The sequence below is a fragment of the Chanodichthys erythropterus genome, chromosome 23, assembly GCF_024489055.1.
Source record: "Chanodichthys erythropterus isolate Z2021 chromosome 23, ASM2448905v1, whole genome shotgun sequence".
Lineage (NCBI taxonomy): Eukaryota > Metazoa > Chordata > Actinopteri > Cypriniformes > Xenocyprididae > Chanodichthys > Chanodichthys erythropterus.
In genome coordinates this window covers 20,991,026-21,008,942 of record NC_090243.1, presented here as the reverse complement: position 1 = coordinate 21,008,942, position 17,917 = coordinate 20,991,026, and the positions used below count along the sequence as shown (strand labels likewise).

General features: G+C 37.9%; 1 protein-coding gene across 2 annotated transcripts in view; it reads left to right on the top strand.

The window, feature by feature from the left end:
- scn5lab (sodium channel, voltage gated, type V-like, alpha b) overlaps positions 1-17,917 on the top strand; it is a 201,226-nt gene that overhangs the window by 120,743 nt on the left and 62,566 nt on the right. For both annotated transcript variants that reach the window (XM_067377647.1, XM_067377646.1), the window contains one exon: positions 16,551-17,000. In XM_067377647.1, the coding sequence (XP_067233748.1) occupies positions 16,551-17,000 (450 nt within the window). The remainder of the gene's footprint in view (positions 1-16,550; positions 17,001-17,917) is intronic.

Sequence of the window (17,917 nt, the reverse complement as noted above, 5' to 3'; positions counted from 1 at the left end):
ATTAACACATGCAAATGTGAGGCTGGGGGAATTGAAGCTGGGCGAGACGGCGTGTCTGTCAGTACGAGGGCTTTTCCATTCTCGCTGCCTTTAGAGACGCTGTTGGACTGATGATTGTGTGGCTGCAGATAGGAAAGAATCACCTCCGATACACTGACGAGCATTTCATAAACACTGCGGATGTGTGGCATCGCTCAAATACTGTGACCTGATCTTTCCTGCATGATTTCATTTGCATACGGCAGTTAAAGGTCAAATAGTTGTACCTTTGTTACACCATTGATATTTTTAGATCACCCCGACTAGTCACTTAGAGACTGTGGAAGAATTTACAGGGGCCGCGGGGCGTGACGCATTGTGAGTTGGGTAATGTGTTTTGAATTTGCACACAATGCATTTGAATTGCAAACAATCCAGTGGTTCATTTGATTACACCGAGCGAGTGCTGAACTCAATATGCACAATGTATTTTTGGTTCTGAGACTCTAAATGTGGTAGCTGCCTACCTAGGCAGTATTTTAAGGCATCATAGGCACTTTGAACAAGGCTGACAACGTAACGCTGCCTTCTTTTGGACAAATTCTGCGTCTGTCACTCATGTCAGGCATTATTTGCTTTATTTCATGCATTTTATTTTACTATACATAGTAGTTTTTATTGTAATAAATTATAATTTAATAATAATTTTAAATAATTTTAAATTGAGTGAGTTTGTAATGCTTTGAATTGATTCATGCTGATTTTAATGCATCCGGAAAAGATGATTTTCAGATTTCAGATTCAGATGATTTGATTAAAGTAATGAGAATGAGATTTTTTATGATAATTTTGGGAGAAATGTTCATGTAGATAATGGCAAAATAATTAAAAAATGGCTTAAAATGATTATTAAAAATATATATTATTAATAATTAATATTAAGAATAAATATTAATATTCTTAAAATATGTGAAAAAGTGTGTGTGTGTCTCGTTTAGGAAATAGTTGATTATAATAATTATTATTTTAGCAAAAAGTTATTTTGTTTTTTTATTTTTTATTTTATATTATTTTTTTTATTTTATTGATTTTAAAAACTGTATTACAGATTTTTTTTTTAAATGAGCATTTGGGAAAAATTTAATGTTGATAATGTCAAAATAATTTTTAAAAAGGCTTTTGCAAAGAAATTACATTTATTCAAAATATAATTTTTTATTTTTGTTTAGATTTTAGCATGAAATATGACCTGGAAATGTCTTTCTAAACCACTCTTTCATCACAAACAGTGTCTTTTTTATTAAAATAAGCTGGTTTCATCGTATGCCGGATGTATTTGTGTTTGTTCTACTGTGTTAGCTGTGGTAATGTGAGAAAGCCACTAGAAACGTTCATAAATCTTCATTTGTAGTTGAATGAAAGGCCAAAAGATCACATACCTCTAAACTGCACCTGTAGTACGTTAAATGCTTATTCAAGCACTCGTTTGTTCTCATCCACATTCACAGAGCAGAATTATTCGTAGTTAGTATATCATTAAAGGTGTTTTGATGGTAATCTCCAGTGTTTGATGTGAATAACAGGTGTCAGGAGATGTTGGATTCGGATTTGCTGGATTCCTGTGGGTACGGGACACATAAATACAGCAGCATTATTAGTCACTAGCTGAAGTTGCCGGCCTGGTGTTTGTATCTGTAGGTCATTGGGCTGAGGTGAGCAGGTGAGACGCAGGTCATCTGAGATGTCAGTGAATGTAAGACGCCTTCTTTTGGCCAAATTCTGAGTCTGTCACTCGTGTCAAGCATTATTTGCTTTACTTCCCTCATTTATTTCGGTGTTTATGACTACTAGTTAAGTGTGTGTGTGTGCTCAGAAAATAGCTGACTGTAATAATATGCGTTTGTTTGATTTATTTAATTTTATTATTTAATTTTATTTTCATTTCATTTTATTCATTTTAAACTATATTATTTTAATTAATTAATCAATTATTTTTTTTTATTTTTTTAATAATTTATTTAGTTTTACTAAAATGTATATTTAAAAAAAAAAATAATAATTATAATTCACTGGATTCTTTCCAGTCTGGTTTTTATTTTATTTTATTTTATTTTATTTTATTTTATTTTATTTTATTTTATTTTATTTTATTTTATTTTATTTTATTTTATTTTATTTTATTTTATTTTATTTTATTTTATTTTATTTTATTTTATTTTATTTTATTTTATTTTATTTTATTTTTTTATTTTATTTTTGTCGGGTGAAATGTGACCTGATTTTTATCCCTCTGATTCTGGTTGTTTTTCCAGGATCAACAAAGATGTTGATGCTACTTGATGAAATCATTTTTAACAGTATACATAGTAGTTTTTATTGTACTAAATTAAAGTTGACTGGATTCCTGCAGCCAAAGTTGCCGGGCTGGTGTTTGTATTTGTAGATTGTATTTGTAGCTGAGATCTCAGTGAGCGCAGCGCTGCAGTCACGTACACACAAAGACAGACATGAAGTTCACAGGAAGGCACTGATGTTGGGTTGGTTTGTAGAGGCTCCCAGGTAAACAGATCAGGGCGACCTATTCTTAGCGTGTGATTTGTGTGTGTGTTTGGACTCAGTCATCACTCCAGATGGATATGGACACGCTGGGATCGATGCACCTGTGTGGATAATCAGAATTATTCAAAGCGCGGCCGAGTAACTGGAGAGGTGAAATTGATGTTATCAGATCTCGAGCTGCTCAGGGTTGCGATGACAAATCCATAACTCTGTTCCAAAAACCCAGTGAGCGGCTGTGCGGTCATGGAGCCTCTTGAGTGACTGACGTTGAGTGCACTACATAGGCAGCAAGGATGTGTTAAAGTGATCAGAAGTGACGGTAAAGACATTTAGAATGTTACAAAAGATTTCTGTTCATCAAAGATTTCCGGAAACATAAAAAAATGTATCACAGTTTATGAACAGATATATGAACTGAGCAGCAAATCAGCATATTAGAATGATTTCTGAAGGATCATGTGACACTGAAGACTGGAGTAACGATGCTGAAAATTCAGCTTTGATCACTGGATATAAATTACAGTTTACTATATATTCACATAGAAAACAGGTACTTTAAATAATAATAATATTTCACATTTTTTACTGTATTTTTGATCAAATAAATGCAGCCTTGGTGAGCAGAAGAGACTCTTTCAAAAAATTCTTGTGAATGGTATTGCATTCCTCTTTGAGTTTCATTTTTGTTAAAGAATAATGTTAAAGAATGACTGAATTTTTAGATATTTAACTTCATTGCAACTGATTCAGAGATTTTTTTTTTTTTTTTTTTAAAAAGGCTTCCCAAGTGAGAAGCAACAAATAACAAAACTCCCAATTTATCCATGTCGATCTTGCTGAAAACTCTTCAGGATTTCACCCACTCCCACCCACGGCTCTGAGGTTTAATCCTATAACGGGTCCCGCAGGGATGGTCCCTATCCTAAAGCAGTTCATGTCATTCCTTAGGCAAGATCTCAGTGAGAAACATTATATCTGAGAGTTTAGATAACGTCTGTCTTAGTGACCCGCCAACTGTCCGTGAGCATCCTGCCCTTTTAGGGAGAAAACGCTTGTTCAGCGGCTGATCGCATGTGATTGTCACCTCCAGATAGTGTGTGTGTAACAGGATCTTGGGTTTCAGCTCTCTTCAGCTGTGTGTGTGTGTGTGTTTTGCTTGGAAATGTCACATTTATCCGAACCGACTTACAAAGTGGGAACAGCACAATTAGTTTATCATAACAATATCTGCATGTATAAGCTTGATTAGTGAAATGCAGAGAAAGAGAGAATGCTGTTATAGTAAAATGCCTTGTTTATGGTTAATAAATGAAGGCAAACACTGTATAAGCTTAGTCAATCCATCAAAACTTTTATAAAACGTTGGTTATAGAAATAACTTCAAGAGGAATCTTTGCTTGGCTTTTTATGGCTAACGATACATCTGCCAAAATCACAGTTGATTCACTTTAACAACAAGTGTATGAGGGGTCAGAGGTCATACGGGATCACTGTGACCCCTACTGAACATCTGTTATTCTAGACCGACTCCAACAACTCGAGGGACAACTGGGAAAGAAATCTTTTGGGAATGTGAGTCGAAACAATTTGGTCTGCTTTAATTTTGTTTGCTTTTACTTTCTTTTGCAGATTATTTAGACTGAAGAATGTTTGAAACAAGATTGCATGATATCATGTGAATTTATTGCTATACTATATTTATGTAACCCCTCCTGTTCCAACCGCCTAGGCGCTCTAGGCGGGATTCAAACCCCGGTCCACCGGCATGGGAGTCAGGTGCTCTAACAAGGAGGCTAAAGACCGCAATTAATTTAATGCATTCTTGCAGAATAAATGTATTAAATTCTTTCAAAACCTCTTACCAGCCTACATCCGTTACACTCACCCCCCTAAACCTCACTCCCATCCGGGTCACGGCACCAATATAACCCCTGCTGTTCGAGCCGTCCTCTCAGCTATTACCAGCCTACATCCATTACACTCACCCCCCTAAACCTCACTCTCATCCGGGTCACGGCACCAATGTAACCTCTGCTGTTCGATCTGTCCTCTCTAAGCAGGACTCGAACCCAGGTCCACGGCATGGGAGTCAGGTGCTCTAACAAGGAGGCTAAAGACCGCAATTAATTAATGCATTCTTGCAGAATAAATGTATTAAATTCTTTCAAAACCTTCCAAACTTTGAAGTGGCTGAATGTGTGTTTGCATTTTGAAGTGTATCGAAGCACAATTCATGGCACAATACAAGTATTTCCTTTTAGCTGGTGGTCTGTTTGTTGTTTTGTGGAGGTGTTCTTCATGCCGTCCTTTGACTGATGGACACATTTGCCACCTGTTGTTTCGTCAAAGGTAGCGTATGATAATGCTAGTCATCTGTCTGAGGTAATGCTCTATTTTAAGCTGTGTTCTGTGCATCGGGTCAGCGCGCAGTCGAGGCATGATACCTGCAGAATGAGCTCACGGATGGAAACACACACATGTGGTGTCTTTCTCTCCTCCTCTCATGCAGAGAGTCTGCCGCATGTATTTTGAGTGTGCAGAAGTGGGCAGGTGTAGCGGTGAGAAAAATCCAGCTAATAATCCTCAGTTAGACGCTGCCACCTTCCCGGTTAATTAAGCGTAACACAGGTGGGTGGATTGAACAGTGTCCTGTGGGAATCTGGACATACAGCTTAGGGTCCATATGGGATGTGCCCTATGGCCAAAACCATATATCACCATAATGTTATATCTCATCTTATAGTTATTTTTGCTGGAAAATCAATGTAAAATGGTTTTATGTTTTAGTAATCACATGTTAACGACTGTGATAATCCAGCGAAATTAAATTTATTCAAAATGAACTTTATCTCAATTGATTATTTCGGTATTTTTATTTGGAACATTGCTAAGGTGTTCTTGGTGGTTGCTAGGATGTTGCTAAGGTTTAATGGGTGGTTGTTAGAGAGTTACTAAGGTGTTCTGGGAGGTTTGTAGGAGGTCACTAAAGCATTCTGGGTGGTTGCTAGGAGGTTGCGAGGGTATTCTGTGTGCTTTCAAGGACATTGCTGTGTTTTTGGTGGTTGCTAGGGTGTTGCTAAGGTGCTCTTGGTGGTTGCTAGGATGTTGCCAAGCTGTTATGAGTGGTTGTTAGGGAGTGGCTAAGGTGTTCTGGGAGGTTTCTAGGAGGTCACTAAGGCATTCTGGGTGGTTCCTAGGAGGTTGCGAGTGTGTTCTGGGTGGTTTCTAGCACATTGCTAAGGTGTTCTTGGTGGTTGCTATGGGTTGCTAAGGTGTTCTGGTGGTTACTAAGTGGTTACTAAGATGTTCTGGGTGATTTCTAGAATGTTGCTAAGTCATTCTGGGTGGTTGCTAGGAGGTTGCGAGGGTATTCTGTGTGCTTTCAAGGACATTGCTATGTTTTTAGTGGTTGCTAGGGTGTTGCTAAGGTGCTCTTGGTGGTTGCTAGGATGTTGCCAAGCTGTTATGAGTGGTTGTTAGGGAGTGGCTAAGGTGTTCTGGGAGGTTTCTAGGAGGTCACTAAGGCATTCTGGGTGGTTCCTAGGAGGTTGCGAGTGTGTTCTGGGTGGTTTCTAGCACATTGCTAAGGTGTTCTTGGTGGTTGCTATGGGTTGCTAAGGTGTTCTGGTGGTTACTAAGTGGTTACTAAGATGTTCTGGGTGATTTCTAGAATGTTGCTAAGTCATTCTGGGTGGTTGCTAGGAGGTTGCGAGGGTATTCTGTGTGCTTTCAAGGACATTGCTATGTTTTTAGTGGTTGCTAGGGTGTTGCTAAGGTGCTCTTGGTGGTTGCTAGGATGTTGCCAAGCTGTTATGAGTGGTTGTTAGGGAGTGGCTAAGGTGTTCTGGGAGGTTTCTAGGAGGTCACTAAGGCATTCTGGGTGGTTCCTAGGAGGTTGCGAGTGTGTTCTGTGTGGTTTCTAGCACATTGCTAAGGTGTTCTTGGTGGTTGCTATGGGTTGCTAAGGTGTTCTGGTGGTTACTAAGTGGTTACTAAGATGTTCTGGGTGATTTCTAGAATGTTGCTAAGGTGTTCTGATTGGTTGCTAGGATGCTGCTAAGGTGGTCTGGGAGGTTTCTAGGAGGTCACTAAGTCATTCTGGGTGGTTGCTAGGAGGTTGCCAGGGTATTCTGTGTGCTTTCAAGGAAATTGCTAAGGTGTTCTTGGTGGTTGCTATAGGGGTTGCTAAGAGGTCTAAGTGGTTTCTAGGTGTTTGCTAATGTGTTCTGGTGGTTACTAAGAGGTTACTAAGATGTTCTGGGTGATTTCTAGGATGTTGCAAAGGTTTTATGGGTGGTTGTTGGGGAGCTGCTAAGGTGCTCTTGGTGGTTGCTAGGATGTTGCTAAGGTGTTATGGGTGGTTGTTGGGAGCTGCTAAGGTGTTCTAGAAGATTTCTAGGAGGTCACTAAGTCATTCTGGGTGGTTGCTAGGAGGTTGCGTGGGTGATCTGGGTGGTTTCTAGCACATTGATAAGGTGTTCTTGGTGGTTGCTAAGGTGTTCTGGTTGGTTTGCTAAGAGGTACAAGTGGTTGCTAAGGTGTTCTGGTGGTTACTAAGAGGTTACTAAGGTGTCCTGGGTGGTTCTAGTGTGTTGTCAAGGCGTTCTGGGTGGTTTCTAGGGAGTTGCTTAGGAGTTCTGGGAGGTTTCTACGAAGTCACTAAAGCATTCTGGGTGGTTGTTAAAAGGTTTTCTGGGTGGTTTCCAGGACAGTGTTCTTGGTGGTTGCTGAGGTGTTCTGGGTAGTTTCTAGGGGGTTGCTAAGGTGTGCCTGTTTACCTGTTTTATGGTCCAACCGGTGAAAATTGGTCTGGTCACTAAGGGTCACAGGGTAACACACTCAACTCTAATACTTTGTGCTAGAGGTTAGTAACCCTATCTTTGAGCAATCACAGTAATGATGTTTGCTTAGCAACCCCCAGAAGATGTCATTTAGCAGCCCGATTGTGCTGTGCTGGTATTTTATCAGAACGCATTGCTATAAATGGGCTCCTCCTGGGTTGAAACTCAGTGGCATCATTAGCTTTCATGGGCTCTTAATGTTTTCTGGAGTGCATTATTTCATTAGCAAGGCCTTGAGTGTCCCTCAAGAGCTTCATTGCTCTGACTGCCATGGAGCTCCAGATAAACAGGATGAGCATCAATCATGTGGCTCCGCCCTGGAATATAATGGGCTCATATACACGGCTTCCAGCGGGCAGTTGTGGGGCGAGTGGATCGTCTTCTTGAGCGCCACTTCAGGGTTCCATAATGAATGTTAATAATCTGTGCTGTTAATTGAAGGGGAGGCCTTCATAAACCCAACATTACAAGAAAGAGGGAAAAAATTATTTGTATGCATAGTAAAAATGTATTCTTTTTTGTGTGAATATATAGACAGAATTATCATTCTATGTATTTGTTCTGTCCATCATTTCATTCAAAACACAGAGAATCATTACCCATGTCCTCAGGTCAAATAATTCAGCATACGGTATTAGGACATAAAAGCTTAAAAGCTTCTTCAGTCTGAACTCTAATAGTAGCAGATTCTTCCAGAAACACTTGAGTCACAATTCCATGAATTCAAATAACCTGTTTATTTCAGGATAATTGCAGGATGAGTCAGCACAGGTGATGGGGAGTTCGTGCATATGTGTGTGTGTGTGTGTGTGTGTGTGAGGGAGAGATTTGGATGATGTTTGCTCACTCATCCAGGGCTCCTGATTAGGCTCCACCCCCTGCTGCTCTTAGTTAGGCCCCACCCCCAGTTGCTGCTGCTATTGGTTAGGCTCCGCCCCTCCTGCTATTGGCCATCCATCCATACATACATACATATAACTGACCCAATTAGGTAGATGGGCTTAGCTCAGGTGGAATTGACTCGGCCACATGTTCAGCGTGAAATGGGATCAAATGCATCATGCCTGTTATTTTAACCCTTCTGATCCAAACCTGAAGCCCCTGTTGTTGGGATGGTGCTGGGATTCAAGGCCAGTAGATGGAGCGTCTCATCTCACATATTGAAATGCCACGCCGGTGGCCCAGCTGTGATTTATTCCTCATTGGGTCCTTGGCTTTCCTGCGGAGAGGGCGACCCTCATTGTGTTATGAGAATATGACCATGCAGCAGTTTATTGTGTCTCAGATGAGGTGGGCAGAGGCGTGCCGGTACTTTATTATGTGATCAGACTCGCTGGATGATAAAACTGGGAAAATCCCACAGACACACATTGAATGTTTTCATTAGAGACAAAGAATAAAACACCAAGCACAAAAGCACACAACAAAATGACTCAAATTTAAACTGAAATAAACTGAAAATATAAAATAATATTAATAAAAATAATACTAAAATAACATGGCTGCAATATGACCTGCACCGTCACTGAAATGACTCTCGGTAACCTCCTGAAATCTCTGAATCTCTCTGGATCAAGCTCTCAGGCTGTTTCTGTCACAACAGATTCTGTGACCCAAATAGAATTACATAATTCACTTCAAATGTTGACATTTAACAAATGCTTTTGTATTTGATTCTGATATTTATAGGGGAGTTTGTGTTCTGACTGCTGCCGGATTCAATTCAATCAATTTATTTATTTGTTTCTTTATTTACACTATTATTAGCTCATTCTTACTGGTTTGGAGGGGAAAAAGAGGGAAAAAATGTCTTCAAAATAAATAATAATTATATATTTATGCTTTCCTAAATATATTGCTTCTTTTATTCCTTTTCCCAAGTTAGTAGACCTAATAAGACCTAACCTAGAACAGACAGTTTAGTTACTTTATAAGTTTTTATTAAATGCATTGAATAATCTTAGATGCACTTTAGAAACACTAAATAGCAGGGTTTCTTCGGTTGATGTTACTGTACTCTGTTCTAGATCGTTCCCTGTGATGTACGAGTGTTTGAGTTCATGTGAAGCTCCAGTATTGACCAGCGCTGTGTGAGTTCACTGGGAGGTTTGATTTTACTGTAGTTAAAATAACACATTGATCTTTGGCCCTGTGCTCTCAGTGGGCTTATGGGTCATCTAGACTTCACTGAGAGTCACTGAACGCAAGCGTCCTGATCAATGGAACAGTGTTATGACATCACAAAACAACAGCGCTCCTTAAAGGTACAACCTGAGGCCCAAAATGTGATGTTTAGGTAGTGATCTCTTCAGTTAGTGACCCAATAACACAGATCTGATTCCCACAGTTTTATTTAAGTTTAAAATGTGTCAAAAGCGTATTTAGAAATATTTCCGTTCATATGGAGATATTTGGTTTTCATAAAGTTTTCGAATACGTTTTATTTAAGTTTCAACATTACCTCAAAAATGTATTGAGAAATATAAGTTCATATTGAGATAATTGTTATTTATAAAGTTTTCAAATATGTTTTATTTAAGTTTCAACTTTGACTCAAATTGATTGAGAAATGTTTAAGTTTATGCTGAGATATTTGTTTTTCATAATATTGTGTTTAAAGTTTAATATTTGTCAAATTTATTGATAAATAAAATTTTAAAATATGTTTTATTTAAGTTTAAAATTTGTCTCAAAAATGCATTGAGAAATATTTACATTCATATTGAAGTTTTTTTTTAATACGTTTCATTTAAGTTTCAGCTTTACCTCAAAATATTACCTAAAAAATATTTGAGTTCATATTGAGTTATTTGGTTTTGTTAGTTCTGAAACATGTTTTAAGTTTCAACTTTTTCTCATAAATTTATTGAGAAATTTTTTGAGTTTGTGTTGAGATATTTGGTTTTCATAATGTTTTCAAATATATATTTTTAAATTTTAATATTTGTCAAATTTATTGAGAAATATTTGAGATCATATTAAGAAATTTTGTTTTAATAAAAAGTTTTAAACTATGTTTTATTTAAGTTTAAAAATTTGTCTCAAATGCATTGAGAAATATTTCCATTCATATTGAGATTTGGTTTTCATAAAGTTTTTAAATACGTTTTATTTAAGTTTCAACTTTACCTCAAAATATTACCTAAAAACTTTTTCTCATAAATTTATTGAGAAATGTTTGAGTTTGTGTCGAGATATTTGGTTTTGATAATGTTTTCAAATATATATATATATATATATATATATATATATATATATATATATATATATATATATATATATATATATATATATATATTTTTTTTTTTTTTTTTTTTTTAAAATTGTCAAATTTATTGAGAAATATTTGAGTTTGTGTTGAGAAATTTGGTTTTCATAATGTTTTCATATATATATTTTTAAGTTTTAATATTTGTCAAATTTATTGAGAAATATTTGAGTTCATATTAAGAAATTTTGTTTTAATAAAGTTTTAAAATATGTTTTATTTAAGTTTCAACTTTACCTCAAAATATTACCTAAAAAATATTTGAGTTCATATTGAATTATTTGGTGTTGTTAGTTCTGAAATATGTTTTAAGTTTCAGCTTTTTCTCATAAATTTATTGAGAAATGTTTGAGTTTGTGTTGAGATATTTGGTTTTGATAATGTTTTCAAATATATATATATATATTTTTTTTTTTATTTAAAAAATTGTCAAATTTATTGAGAAATATTTGAGTTCGTGTTGAGATATTTGGTTTTCATAATGTTTTCATATATATATTTTTGTTTTAATATTTGTCAAATTTATTGAGAAATATTTGAGTTCATATTAAGAAATTTTGTTTTAATAAAGTTTTAAAATATGTTTTATTTAAGTTTCAACTTTACCTCAAAATATTACCTAAAAAATATTTGAGTTCATATTGAGTTATTTGGTGTTGTTAGTTCTGAAATATGTTTTAAGTTTCAACTTTTTCTCATAAATTTATTGAGAAATATTTGAGTTTGTGTTGAGATATTTGGTTTTCATAATGTTTTAAGTTTAATATTTGTCAAATTTATTGAGAAATATTTGAGTTCATATTGAAATATTTATTTTTCATAGAGTTCTGAAATATGTTTAGAGTTTAAAATGTATTGACAAAAATGTATTGAGAAATATTTAATATTCATAAAGTTTTCAAATGTTTTACTCAAGTTCAATTTCACCTCAAAAATTCATTAAGAAAAATTTGAGTTCATATTGAGATATTTATTTTTTCAGTGAGTTCTCAATACGTTTTAAGTGTCAACTTTGTCTCAAGAATTTGAGAAATATTTGAGTTCATATTGAGATATCTGACTTTTGATTGCAGACTTTGGTCATAGAGTTCTCAAATAGATTTTAAGTTTAAACTTTGTGTCAAAACATTTTCTCCTGGAGAGAAATAAAATTAGACACATAAAAAAGTTCATATTGAGATCTCTGGCTTTTGATTGCAGATCTGAGCACAGTTTAAGGCATGGCTGAAAGAGACACACATGAGGTTACTGTGCTGTCAGGAGAAACATCCGTCTCTATCATCCGTCTCCATTTGCCTTCCAGAGATCTCCTTTAGGACGTTTCTTACTTGTGTTTTACTCCGAATCTTATGTAAGCAGATGATGCAATCCTGTGCATCTGATGACTGTTGCTGATGGTGGTCCATGTCCCGAGACATTAAACGCCTGAACCGTCCCTGTGCTCCTGTATCGAACGGCCCGACGGGCCTTTAGCTGCCGCCAGCAGCTCAAAATAGCTGCTACTGTCGGTAACCATCAGTGTTTTTACACAGACAGACCCATGTGTCTTTTGCAATCAATGGCTGTTTTAGACTTTTAACAGTTTTTGAGTAAATAAGAAAAGATACAGATATTTTTGTCAACTTGAATGAAACTCCTGTGACCTATGGGCATCAGCGGCAAACGTAATTATTGAAAAGTCAGCAAGAGGCTTAGGAATAATTCACCGCTTATAGTGTTATCAAGTGAACGTAACACTGTCTTGGAAACTGTGATCCACAGAGGAAACGTAACCGGAGCACTGGGTCACCTATTAGGAGGCCAAGTGCGTATTTGTGACGTCTTACCTTAGACAGAACGAGAATGACTTGAGCTGGGAATCAGTCAGACTGACTATGACTGTATATTTTGTGACTTGAGGTTTATATGTTAATCTTTTAGCACACATTTAAGTATTTTACCACTTAAGCAATAATGGCACTTGTAACTAGACTTGTAATTAGATTCAATACTGTTAAAAAATTTGGGCTTTTTTGTGAAGGAAATATACAGTCATTAGAAATATGATTGAAAGGTCGACCAATAGGTGTTGCTGTGACCAAACTGATGTGGTGTGGTCAAAGTAAGGTGACAATGAAACACGCAAAGTTTGGTGTCAATAGGGCAAAGCAGTGCAGAGATACAGTCATTTTGGCATCGTGCCTCAAATTTGTTGCTGCGCTTTATGAAAACGTTTTTCTCTATCGACACGAAATCCATAACTTTTTGCCAGCATTTTGCCGAAAGATGTTTTAATGCTAAATCACCACGTTGCACAAACCATAAGGCCTAGCAATGTTTGTATCGTTGGATTTGGCAAGGATTCAGGAGTCTAAGGAGAGGACTCCCTTGAAAATAAGTCATAAGCATTTGAATATTTGATTTTACCACTAGGTGGCGCTGGCTTGAAACTTCTCAGACTCCTTCAAGGCATCGTGCTGATGACCCATACCATTTCATTTGTGATTTTTGGGCAAACTATTCAGAAGTTATGAGCAAAAATAATAATTCATATCTCCGGACCAGTAGGTGGCGCTGTGCCAAAAATGCAGCATGTAACCTCAGGTCATGGTTCTGATGACGTGTACCAAGTTTGATCAGAATACGATAAAGCGTTTAGGAGAAACAGCCTTACGCCTATTTTCACAAGCGCTACCTAAAATCCATTTGCGCGTTTTTCAAAAACAGTTTGACAAATCGATTTGAATTCCATAACTTTTTGTCTGCATGGTCTGAAGATGATCTGGTTCAATTTCTGTTAAAATAGAATCCAATTGAGACAAGAAATCAGAGGAAAAATATTTTGTTTGTAGCCCTTACGGTTCAAAAGTTATTTGCATAAACGGGAGTGCAAATTTGGACAGCTGGTGGCGCTAGAGGGATTGAGTTAGAGTCTCCAAATTTGCTATGTTGACAGTTCCGACTGTCCTCTATCTGTGTGCCAAATTTCATAACTTTCCCGCAAGCAGTTCTATGGGCTGCCATAGACTTTCAGAGTCAAAGTAGAAGAAGAAGAAACGGAAAAAGAATAATAACACCAACTTGGCCCTTAATTACAATTTATAATATATTCACAAAACAGCTATTTTAAGTTGTAATAATATTTCAGACCCCAAACTTTCAGTGCAAATGAATACAGTATGTCATCCTGCTGCAACCACATAACAACACTTAAAGTCGGCAATCACCATGCACCCTTTGCAGGTGTTAACAACAGCAGTTTAGGAGAATGTCATGTTTACTAGAGCTGATGTTAATTCAGTCTCTAATGAACCTTTAAGCAGTGACTCTGGACTGAGGTTGCTCCAGGGCAACAGCAGCGGCCTCTTAGGAAGCAAGGTGAACAATGCAACTCAGTGTGAGGGAGCATGTGACCCCAGAACTATTCTTTGTGCAGGTGACCGAAACAATGTGCTGCTATGGCAACAGTTTTGGCCCATAGATACCCGATAAGGTTCTGCCTGCACTTTCTAAGCTAGAGAGAATCATACTTTCTTCCTCTCTATATATGTATTTGGGTTTTCACATGGTGATGCAATTCTATTTTATTTGTATGACATTGTGATTTAGTGTAACCAGTAATGGAGTGTTTACTCAGCACAACTCTTGGTATTGCAGATTTACATATTGATCTCTCTGGATTTGTTTTTAAATGGCATCATTTACATCATGCATTTGGTAGATGATTTTACCCAAAGTGACTTGCATTGCATTAAAGGTATAGATTTTTTTTTTTAATGCATTCAAATACTATGCATTTATACTATTAGTGTTCGACTGACATTGCATTGAAGGTATACATTTTTATGCATTTAATTTATGCAATTTCTGTTGTTTGACTTGCATTGCATTGGAAGTATACTTTTTAGTTTTGAAGTTTTAGTTTTAGCATAATTTGCATCATGCATTTGGTGGATACTTTCATCCAAAGTGACTGCATTAAAAGGTATTTTTATTGTATTTCATGCATTCAAATACTATACATTTATACTAGTTGTACAGTGTTCGACTGACATTGCATTGAAGGTATAATTTTTTATGCATTTGAGTAATAGACATTTATACGTTGTCTGCAGTGTGCAGCATGCATTCTGTTAATAGTTATGTTATTCTCAAAGCATGCAAGTTTACTTTATGCATATATAGAATAAAAGTATTATGCTATTTTATTTTATTTTTTTCTGAGCCAAACTAAAATCAATGCATGTTAATCCAATGCATTAAACACTCTAAACTTCTTGGTAACATCTCATTCAACCATAGAATAATGGTGGTGTGTTTTGTACAGGCAAAAATGTGTTTTGCATCATAGAAATGAAGTGTGTGAGTTAATATTATTTGCTTGACATTTCTGCTTCAGTATTTCAATACCGTGGAATCTGTGAATGAAACATTTTTTGTAAATGTACCTCTCGCATCTCACATGTGTAATTGGACTATCCTCGGAGAAGGGAATTCCGAGCGTTATACTTTTAAATAATTTTGATTGGCTTCTCTCATTCATGAACTGCAGCCGAACAATTATTGAGAGGAAATTGCAGCTGCTTGAGTTGATTATCAAAGTACCGGCACTCTGTGCTTGCTGTGTGTGTCTAATCAAAGCGTGCTGTACTACATCCACTCAAACACACACACACACACAGTTGTCCATTGAACGCAGCCTTGTCGACCCCCTCCGCGCGTGTAGGTGGTAGATGTGACATTTAAAACCAGTTCCACATCTCACCTGCTGTTTACAGGCCTCACACTGCGGCTGCTGCGACAAAAACGCCCCGTGTCACAGAATATGAGACCTTTACACAAGAACTCCATCTGGAATGAGACCGTGAAAAGTTCGGACACAAGAAATTAGCTGTATTTGAAATGTAAAGCTTATTTGAACAAGTATAGAATTCAACTGCCTACACGCAGTCGAACAGAAGAATAATGTCTGGAAAAATGGCATGCTGGGTGCATGGTGTGGCGTTTGAAGGCATGGTTAGGTCATTCTGTCATCGTTTACTCACACTCGTGCTGTTCCACACCTGTACGACTTTCTTTCTTCAGTGGAAGAAACACAAAAGATGTGATGCTGTTCATTTTCATAGCGTGAAAGAGTACACTGACAGCGCTGTCAAACTCCTGAAAGCAGCATAAAAGCATCATAGATGTAGTCCATGTGCTATTTGAAAGACTATAGTGCACACGTTTTATGGACTATTTTTATGATGCTTTTGTAGAGCATGACGACCCCTAGTTACTATAAACACTCATTGCACATTAATGTTTCTCCAAAATGTCTGCATGATAATGAAAGTCACATGGGTTTAGAGCAGTTGTTCTCATGCAGGAGGACTCAACATACTTTCAAAGGAAAGCAAGAAGGCTTAAATGTATTCAAATAAAACAGAACAAGGTGTAAAACAAGCTAAAATATGACTTGTTTTCTTGTTTTCATTGGCTCCCTTAACAGCTGTCTTTATTTAAGGTCATGGTCAAGCTCGAGAAGCACTGGTTTAGATCTTATAACTGGAGAGTTGCTGGTTTGAGTCAGTCTGTGAATCACTGTGCCATTGAGCATAACACCACCATTATTCTAGAGTGTTGAATGAGATGTTACCAAGAAGTTTAGAGCCTTTAATGCATTGCATTAACATGCATTGATTTTTTTTTAGTTTGGCTCAGGTCCCTCCTTTGATATAAAATAGCATAATACTTTTATTCTATATATGCATAAAGTAAACTTGCATGCTTTGAGAATAACATAAGTATTAACAGAATGCATGCTGCACACTGCAGAAATAGTATAAATGTGTAATATTTGGAGAGATTGTCCTTGAAGTTCATAGAGATGTTCTTTACAGTGTTTTATATTCTCCTGAATGTTGCTGCTTCTCTCTCCTCAGGTCTTGAACCTCTTCTTGGCGTTGCTCCTCAGCTCCTTCAGTGCAGACAACCTCTCGGCTCCGGATGAAGACGGAGAAATGAACAACCTGCAGATCGCCATCGCACGGATCCAGCGGGGGATGCTGTGGCTCCGGCAGGCGCTCTGCGACTTCTTCAATGGGAACTTCAAGCGACGGCGGCAGAAAGCGAAGGAGGCCAAAGCCATGCTGAAGCTTAAGAGACTCAGTCAGCAGACGCACTGGGCGGAAGGGAACGGGACGGCCGGCGTCATCGAGCGCAGCGGGGAGGAGGACAGCTACATGACTAACCCCAACCTCACCATCAGCGTGCCCATCGCGCCCGGAGAGTCAGACGTGGAGTTTCCAGAGGAAGAGGAGGAGGACGACGATGGTGCAAGCGAGAGCTCAGAGGAGGAGGAGGAGGAGGAGGAGGCAGAAGAAACGAAGCCGGTGAGTGAACGCAGCTGAAGCTGCATACTTACCAGCAGGGCTTGACAGTAACCAAATTCGGGTGGATTTCAGCAGTGGCGTGTAACGCAGTCACTCCTACTAGCTAATTTGGCAGATTGAATTTTATATATATGCATTTTTCAATCGTCTTTTTTGCCTTTATTATGTTAGGACAGTAAGTAGAAGTTGAAGCGAGAAAGGGGGATGGGATCGGGAAAGGTCAGCGAACCGGGACTCAAACTCGGGTCGCCTGAAACGCAAAGGCGCTATATGTCGGTGCTGCCCACGAGGCTATCGGCGTCGAATCAATTTTTTGCCTTTATTATGATAGGACAGTAAGTAGACAGGAAGTGAGGTGGGAGAGAGAGAGGGGGAAGGGATCGGGAACAGTCTGCGAGTTGGGACTCTAACTCGGGTCGCCTGAAGCGCAACGGCATTACATGTGCTGCCCACAAGGCTATCGGCGCAGACTCAATTGTAGTCTCTTTTTTTGCCTTTATTATGATAGGACAGTAAGTAGACAGGAAGTGAGGTGGGAGAGAGAAAGAGGGGGAAGGGATTGGGAACAGTCTGCAAGTTGGGACTCGAACTTGGGTCGCCCGAAGCGCAACGGCATTACATGTGCTGCCCACAAGGCTACCGGCACAGGCTCAATTGTAGTCTTTTTTTTTTCAACTAGATTATGATAGGACAGTAAGTAGACAGGAAGTGAGATGGGAGGGAGAGAGGGGGAAGGGATTGGGAACAGTCTGTGAGTTGGGACTCGAACTCGGGTCGCCCGAAGCGCAACGGCATTACACGTGCTGCCCACAAGGCTATCGGCACAGACTCAATTGTAGTCTTATTTTTGCCTATATTATGATAGGACAGTAAGTAGACAGGAAGCGAAGTGGGAGAGAGAGAGGAGGCCAGGACTT